The sequence below is a fragment of the Prunus mume genome, linkage group LG1, assembly GCF_029339155.1.
Source record: "Prunus mume cultivar Tortuosa linkage group LG1, ASM2933915v1, whole genome shotgun sequence".
Taxonomy (NCBI): domain Eukaryota; kingdom Viridiplantae; phylum Streptophyta; class Magnoliopsida; order Rosales; family Rosaceae; genus Prunus; species Prunus mume.
Window position 1 is genome coordinate 10,470,105 of NC_142698.1, and position 8,810 is coordinate 10,478,914.

Consider the following 8,810-nt stretch of genomic DNA (forward strand, 5'->3'; position numbering starts at 1 on the left):
TGGAAAAACCAATCCTAATTGCCCATTTTGATATTCATAAATTAACATAAACTATTACATAATACATTGTGCTCATAATGTGTAATCGAACATAGGAAACAAGAAGAATTGATTATAGAGGAAGGAAAAAAAAAACATGAAATTCAGACAACGAAAACGCAAAGTCAATCCACATTGATTCTGTCATAGATACCAAATTTATGAGGCGGGTTTTAATGTGTTTGCAATGTCGATGACAAATCGATATCTAACATCTGCTTTAACAAGACGCTCTATGGCCGTGTTTAAGTAATCAATTGGGATAACCTCAATGTCAGCTGTTATGTTGTGCTTAGCTGCAAAATCAATCATCTCTTGTGTCTCCTTCATACCTCCAATATTACTACCAGCCACTATCTTCCTTCCTGTAATTGCAAAATCAACTCTTGTTCATATCCCAACCACAACAAGAAATAACAAGTTCCTCTGAGACATAAGTACAGCCAACTCTTGCACTTACCCAAGATCAAAGGAAAAACGGGAAGCTCAAGAGGTTTCTCTGGTGCACCAACCATCACAAGCTTTCCATGAGACTTCAACAAGTCAATCAAAGGCAAAAGAGAGTGGAAGGCAGAAACCGTATCAATGATTCCATCCATTGTGCCAGTGGCAGCCTACAAATGAAATCAAGAAAAGTACATTAAGGCACCCACCCTACACAAAATCCACTTAAAGTTATTAAGGAAACTTAATTGCTCAAATAAGCACCTGCATTTGATCTTGGTCACGACTGACCAAAAATGAATCGGCATGAAGATGTTCAATTGCTTCCTCCTTCTTATTAGGTGAGGTACTGATCACCGTAACCTTAAGCCCCATAGCCTTGGCGAACTTCACGGCCACGTGACCTAAACCGCCTAGGCCAACCACCCCGACATGCATACCGGGCTTGTCAAGTCCGAAATATCTCAAGGGACTGTAAGTTGTAATCCCAGAACACAGGAGAGGAGCAGCTCCATCAAGGGGTAGGTTGTCTGGAATACGAACTACAAAGTGCTCGTCGGCCACCATGGTGTCGGAGTAACCTCCATATGTGGTGGTTCCGTCAATGTACTTGGCACCATAGGTGAGTATCATTTTGGGACAGTAATTCTCAAGATTGTTGGAACAACTATCACAAGATGTGCACGATCCTACCATGCATCCAACACCTACCTTGTCTCCAACACTGAATTTTTGAACTTTGCTCCCTACCTCTGTCACTACACCAACTATCTCATGTCTGCATTGCCAAATTAATGTCACATTTGATTAATTAGCTAAATCGCTGTCATAATCTATTTTAATTACACCTCATTTGTCGCTTTAATTTGTAGATTGATTACATTAGCTCCTAATCCACTAATTAAACAAAAAGTTTAGTAGATTGACGTACCCGGGAACCAGAGGATATGTAGAAAAACCCCATTCATTCTTCACCATGTGAAGGTCCGAATGGCATATCCCACAGTACAGCACTTTGAATGACACATCTTTCTCTCCAGTTTCTCTGCAACCAAAAAATAATTGAAGTTAAAGAATATGATGAGATCCTGGAAAAATCCTACTAAGACATGAGCATCTTAAGATTATAAAAAACCAAAGACAAAATCCTATCGAAATTAAAAAACTAACATATTAAATAAGATGGAGAAATTAGAATGAATAATGACCTTCTTGAGAATTTAAAGGGAGAGAGAACGCCAGATGAGTCTCTGGCAGCCCATCCAAAAGCCTTCTTGGGGTGTTCTTGCTCTGTTGGCGTCACCATTTTCTCTCTTTATTGTAAGTTTGAGTATGAGAGAGAGAGAGAGAGAGAGAGAGAGAGATGCTGCGAATTGCTGTAGTGAATAATTTTATTTGACGATTGAAGAATATATAGAGAGCGAGCGAGAGAGAGAGAGTGAGAGAGTGAGGTTTTGTGTTGCGCTTGGATGACGTATGGAGTGATCGAATGGAAACTCAAAAACAGTATTTTCAGAATTCATCTCACTTTGGTTGACTAGTCAACTTGTCTTTAATTTTAGAGTGATGTCGTCGTCCCAGTCCCAATGCGTAAGAGCTTACCTCTCCATTATTTTGGTTGTTTTATGTGCTTCCACAATATATTTATGTGCTTCCACTAAGAAAAGTACACGTGGTTGCAACTTGCAGCATAATTCAAACTATTATTTTCAAAAATAGGTTTGATTTTAATAAAATTTGTCTTTTTTTCCAACTTTATACTTAGGAATCTTGCATAAAGTTATTGGTACCTCATCTGAATAAATATAAAAAAGTGAATGAATGATTACGAGTGGCCTGGCCATTAAGTTAATTAGTGTTCTTGGTGGAGTGGTTACAACTTACACGATGCCAAAGAACAGAAGCACCTAATAAAGTTAAGGTCCGGGCAATTAACCCTAAATTTAAAAATTGTATCACCTTCTGCATCTCCACCTTTGACTGATCAGCAAGCCAACCCACCACATGTCAATATATTCACATATGCTTATAATATGGACAGCTCCTCCATTCAAAGACTGTTTTTATTATTAATTTTTTTATCAGTAATATTGAAAAAGGGGGGTTTCTTACACACATTGTTAAGATGTCATGATTGTTCAAACATGAGACTATTGTCCTGCAAGTCAAGACTCTTTCCTTTAGGCTACCCGTTGGCCCATTCAAAGGCTTAGTCATTAGGTTTTCAAGTCCTTTCATCTATTTTCCTCACATGTATATACAATATTCTTCAAGTAACTAGTTAGTAAGTTAATATGGGAGTAAGCACTCGTTCGACTTACTCTTTAATATAATTTTTTATGATGAAAATTGTTCCTTTTTTCAGGTCCTCATTCAAATATTATTCCTTAAAAAATTTCATTCAATTTAGAAGTTTTTTAGCCATTAAATTGTTATCATGAATATTACTTCTTTATCGAAAATATTATAGAAAATTTGGGATAAGTCCAAAATTTAGAACATAAATTGGGTCTAATCCTCGCATTTGTTGTTGTTGATACAAGTCTTTTGACTTTTCTACCAACTAGGATTACATTCTTTTTTTTGTATTTTCTAATGTAGAGCTATTATTATTATTATTATTATTATTATTATTATTATTAAAAAAAATTATCTAGTTGTTCTTATTATGCCCATGAAGTATAAATCGTGTAGAAATTAATTTATAAGACCATAATTACGTTATTTATTATTATTTTAATATAGGGATATAATAGGTTTAAAAAACCCCATAATTTTGGGACAATTTATTATTTTGGAGATACAACAAAATAATAATTTTATTTTTTGTTCATCCTATGGTAGCGGTATATTATACACTTCTAGCCCATCCAATGGCCTTCTTAGGGTGTTCTTCCTCTGGAGATTTCGCCATTTTCTCTCTTGTAAGTATTTTCTTTCTCATTAGTTATTATTTTATTTTTCTGATAGTGTATATTAACTAATTATATATATATATATATATATATATACAGAGAAAAGTAGAGAGAGAGACTGTGTGTAGCAGCTAGCAATTGCGACGTGCTAGTCTTTCGGGAGTTTTTGCTAAGATAAATCCAACTTTCTTGGCTTCTTCTTAGTCTGAATCCAACTTTTTGGGAGGCCATACAACTTTCCCGGGAAAGTACACTCATGTCATTACAATATGTCATTTGAGGTTACCTCCATAATTGTGATTGATGACTTTAAGAAATTGAACATTTTGATTTACATATATGTTTTAACAAAAAAAAACATTTGACTGCTTAGAAAACAAATTTTGATACTTTCACTGAATTATTTATACATACAAACCAAACAAGTGTTCCGCTTTAAGCACTAATTTAAGTTATAATCCTCCTACGCATGATTATACTCACGCATTTCATTTTCTTGAAAAGGTATACTTATTCGTCATACTTTTCATGTATAGACTGAAATGACATTTCGTGATAATGAGATACAATTCAAAGATTTCTCAAATAAGGTCTCATTATAATAATAAAAAAAGCAAAAAACAACTAAATTTTATTTTTGCATGCCCAAAATAAAAGAATGCTACTTTTTGCCCTTTTTTATTTTATTTTATATTTTGCTTTCTGTATGTGAATCAACGAGTGAAAGTTATCATGTCTCAACGCAAATAGAAAAGATAAGAAAAACAAAGCCCATTACAAAAATACAACGAAGGTAGCATGACCCAAAAGATTACGAAGCCCAGAAATGGAGCAATACAAGTACAGAAGGGTCCAAATTCCACTTGTGCAACTGAATAGTCAATGTTACTAGTTTTTACGGAGTTGTCATGTCTGTGCCTCCGCATTAATTCATGAAGCTCCCCTCAATTATATGTAGGAATGTATACTTTTGTTCTTCAATTAATTCATGAACACAATTAAGATGTCATAGAGTTCGAATATGAGATCTTTTGTTTGCAAAGTAAGATACTTTTTCACTGGACTAGACCCAGTTGATGAAACTGAGATTTTTCTTAAAGCATATACAGAAACCTGGAAGAGGCTTATAGCTCAACTCAAATGGTTAAGAGCATTTACTCTTGCATCTGAAGTCCTAGATTCAATTCTCCTCTCCTCTAATATAGTTTGGATATAAAAATAAATAAATAAATATAAGCATACAGAGACATAAAATATACTTATATTTTTAAAATTAAATGATGAAGGTGAAAGCAGTTGTGCTTGTTTCCATCTAAATTAAGAGCGAGAGGCTTAATTAGGACCACTAGATTGAATGGAGCCAGACAATATTAATGTCCATTTGGCATTACTTATTTGGGGTGATAAGTGATTTTTTTTTAAAAAAAAAATTGAAGCCCAACTCGTTTGGTAAACTATGAGAAAATCACTTTTTTTCTTAAAAATTGTCGTGAGAGAAAGCTATAAGGGAAAACAGCTAATGAGGTGCTTTTATTTTCTAATTATGCATGAATCAAAGTTCTGGATTTAATGAAATTTACAAACTTCCAAAAATACCCAATCTATTTTACGCAATCTCTTCTCTTCGTGTATTTTCTCGTTCGCATCCATATGCTTATTCACACCATCTCTTTCACAGAGTTCTTCTCTTGAATCTTTTATATTATTCCTATAATTTTTTCTTGTTGAATCAATTCATGCACACTCCTGAGAAGCCATAAGACTCAAGTAAGAGGCATATTATGTTTATTTCTTCTCAATTTCTTTCTTCCCTCTTTCTCTTTAATTTCTAGGGTTTTAACTATAAATTTCATTCTTCACTCTCTCTTTAATTTCTAGTATTTTAACTTCAATAGTTGTTTCTGTTACTTTTTATCTGTTTTTTTTTTCTATTCTTATTTGTGTTTACTTAATTTATTTTATAATTAAAATAATTTTTAAGATGTGATGGAAACATATTTAGTACAAATATATATATATATAAATATATATAAGTGAAAGTGCTTTCCCTTTTATCAAACACTTTAATAGAAAAGTCATTTTAACATAATGCCCTTTTTAGTCATTATACATAGTTTACATTACTTTCACAAATAAATATACCAAACACTTATAAACTGATTATTGTACTAACAACACTTTTAACAAAAAGTTTACCAAACACCAAACTGCTTTATCTAACAACTGATTTTCTCACAACAAATCTGACCGTGATTATTTTCACAACATAATAATACCAAACTCGGCCTTAAACTGCACATAGGCTTAGAAGTAAGTGTTGGTCACATGGAGGAAAAGTTATCTAATCAACGATTATAAAACAAGAAAAAACCAAAACGTCATTCTCAGTTAGGGTGAGGTGAACTTGCCATTTCATTTATTTATTTAAAATCCATCCTGTCCTGTGTACCAAGTTGTTCTCTGAATTTATAATTTTCACATGACAAGTCAATAAAGAAAACAAGTAGAAGAACCAAGAAAGTAGTTGCTGGAAACTGAACTCGAACTTAATTCATTGACTGAAAAATAAATACAATTTAAATAGAACTCACAAGACCAAACTGGGCAGGAAAACATGGAATAACAATCCCATAACCATCACGACTAATAGTTACTACTTAGACTCCCAACATATATGATGGGATGCTCTTATAGAATAGGTAAACCCACAGCTGACCCCCTAAACTAGATAACTCTTAACAAAATTTAAGAGCTAGACTTCAGTGTGTTTCCGATGTCGATAACAAATCGGTATCTGACATCTGCTTTGACAAGGCGTTCCATGGCAGTGTTCAGATAATCAATCGGGATAACCTCGATGTCAGCTGTTATGTTGTGTTTGGCTGCAAAGTCAATCATCTCTTGTGTCTCCTTCATTCCTCCACTGCAACTGCCGCCTACTATCTTCCTTCCTATAATATTAATTGAAGAACAAATTGAAATGTTTGTTAACAACTTTAATATATACACAATGAACCAATTCAAATTATTGCACACTTCTGGAGCACTTACCCAGGAGCAAAGGAAAAACTGGAAGCTCAAGAGGCTTCTCTGGTGCACCAACCATCACAAGCTTTCCATGAGACTTCAACAAACCAATCAAAGGCAAAAGAGGGTGGACGGCAGAAACCGTGTCGATGATGCCATCCATTGTGCCCAGGGCAGCCTACAAATCAAATCAACAAAAGTAATTACCCAAAAACCCTACAGATGTGACAATCCAGTACATAACGTCAACTTAATTGTTCAAATAATCACCTGCATTTGATCTTGGTCACGACTGACCAAAAATGAATCAGCATGGAGATGTTCAATAGCTTCTTCCTTCTTATTAGGGGAGGTGCTGATCACTGTAACCTTAACCCCCATGGCCTTGGCAAACTTCACGGCCACGTGCCCTAAACCTCCTAGACCAACAACACCGACATGCATACCAGGTTTGTCAAGCCCGAAATATCTCAAGGGGCTGTAAGTTGTAATCCCAGCACATAGGAGAGGAGCAGCTCCATCAAGAGGTAGGCTGTCCGGAACACGAACGATGAAGTGTTCATCGGCCACCATGACATCGGAGTAACCGCCATATGTGGTGGTTCCGTCAAGGTACTTGGAACCATAGGTGAGTATCATTTTGGGGCAGTAATTCTCAAGGTTGTTTGCACAACTGTCACAAGAATGGCAAGACCCCACCATGCCTCCAACACCTACCTTGTCTCCAACTTTGAATTTTTCTACTTCGCTTCCTACCTCTGTCACTACGCCAACAATTTCATGCCTGCGTTGCCCCAAATAAGTTCACTTTTAGGAATGCGTTCATTGAAAAGCTTGAGCTAATTAACTTACGTTCACATCACCCATCAGTAAATGCTCGGGGTCCTGTGGTGGTGGTTTTTTCAGAAAAGTAATATTCACTAAAATAAATGTTTTTCAGAAAAAAGTTTGAAAACTTTATAGTAAGACCCATGCATTTAGGACATACGTGTTTCGGTTTATTTTTTAAAGAGCCAAACTTTGCTCTTTTTAAATTAAAAAATCGTTATTAACATTTAAAATAAAAATCATGGGTATTTCTCACTAGAATTGATTCGATGCAAATTTCAATATATCCAAAAAGAAAATCAACAACTAACTAAACTAAAGTCATGTTTGATATATGACAACATACCCGGGAACCAGAGGATAGGTAGAAGAACCCCATTCATTCTTCCCCATGTGAAGGTCCGAATGACATATCCCACAGTACAGCACTTTGAATGACACATCTTTCTCTCCAGTTTCTCTGCAACCAAATCAATTCAATTTTAGACACAAACCAAGAACTCAGATCTTGACATTAATGCATGCATAAATCCTAAACTTATTTCGTACTAACTGAATATATGTATCAACTTTTCACCGTTAATATAACATGTTACATGGTATTACAGCTGCAAAATCATTTTTACTGATTAAGACAAAAATAATAAATAAATAAAAAAATCAAGTGGAACTGATTCAAATTTAAATCCCAGGTTGTTCTTCTTTTTATTTTTTATTTTTTATAGTATTTTAATCTTCCCCATTTAGACAAATCTAGGAATGGAATAAAAAATGGTAAAAAGCCAAACAAAAAAATAAATGGGAAATTAAGTTATATAGAAACCTTCTTGAGAATTTGAAGGGAGAAAGAACACCAGATGAATCTCTAGCAGCCCATCCAAAGGCCTTTTTGGGGTGTTCTTGCTCTGTAGAAACCACCATTTTTGCTCTCAAGATATAACTAGCACAAAGCAACTATGAGAACTTAATTAATAGAGTGAGAAGAGGTATGAGAGAGCTAGAGAGACCGTGGGTGAGAGAGAAGGCAAGGGAGGAGCTGTTTATATATAGATGTGGACGACATGGGGTGGGGACACTGGGGCTTTGCTGTTGCGCTGGGCTGACGTATTGGGTGAGCAAATGGAAAATCAAACAAGGTTCTTTTCCACAGAAAAGTAATGACGTTCTCATTGGGTAAGAGATTGCGCTGGGCTAACGTATTGGGTGCAACGACTCATATTTCGATCCAATTGACTCATTCTCTTTTAGGCATGAGTCAATTGTATCATAATAGAATTTTAGGCATGTTGAAGACTTTAGTTTATCATTTTAATCAAGAATGAGTCAATTGTATTAAAAATAGAATTTTAGTCACTTTTCCGGACATTTAGAATTTGAAGTACTTGAGAAGAAATACTTGAATACTACTTTCTGGAAAAAAAACAATACAATTCATGTTTTTTTGGTCTCTCCAGATCTTTTTTTGTTTTTGTTTTTTGGTTTAAGTGAAAAGGCGAGGTCACTTCATGTTTTTGTTCATCATTTTAATCAAGAATGAGTCAAGAAAAAGCAATAATT

The 8,810-nt window shown here is 34.7% G+C and overlaps 2 protein-coding genes across 2 annotated transcripts; both read right to left on the reverse strand.

The window, feature by feature from the left end:
• LOC103335246 (putative mannitol dehydrogenase) lies at nucleotides 1–1,851 on the reverse strand. Its single transcript, XM_008238259.3, has 5 exons — nucleotides 1,692–1,851; nucleotides 1,415–1,528; nucleotides 748–1,261; nucleotides 500–653; nucleotides 1–404 (listed from the first exon to the last, which is right to left on the reverse strand). Exons 1-5 carry the CDS (start codon nucleotides 1,787–1,789, stop codon nucleotides 199–201), a joined length of 1,086 nt encoding a protein of 361 aa, XP_008236481.2. The 5' UTR covers nucleotides 1,790–1,851; the 3' UTR covers nucleotides 1–198.
• A 4,070-nt stretch (nucleotides 1,852–5,921) lies between these two features.
• LOC103335256 (putative mannitol dehydrogenase) lies at nucleotides 5,922–8,262 on the reverse strand. The gene is made up of 5 exons (XM_008238270.3): nucleotides 8,077–8,262; nucleotides 7,600–7,713; nucleotides 6,696–7,209; nucleotides 6,450–6,603; nucleotides 5,922–6,349 (listed from the first exon to the last, which is right to left on the reverse strand). The coding sequence occupies exons 1-5, from the start codon at nucleotides 8,172–8,174 to the stop codon at nucleotides 6,144–6,146; spliced, it is 1,086 nt and encodes a 361-aa protein (XP_008236492.2). The 5' UTR covers nucleotides 8,175–8,262; the 3' UTR covers nucleotides 5,922–6,143.
• Nucleotides 8,263–8,810: the final 548 nt, after the last annotated feature.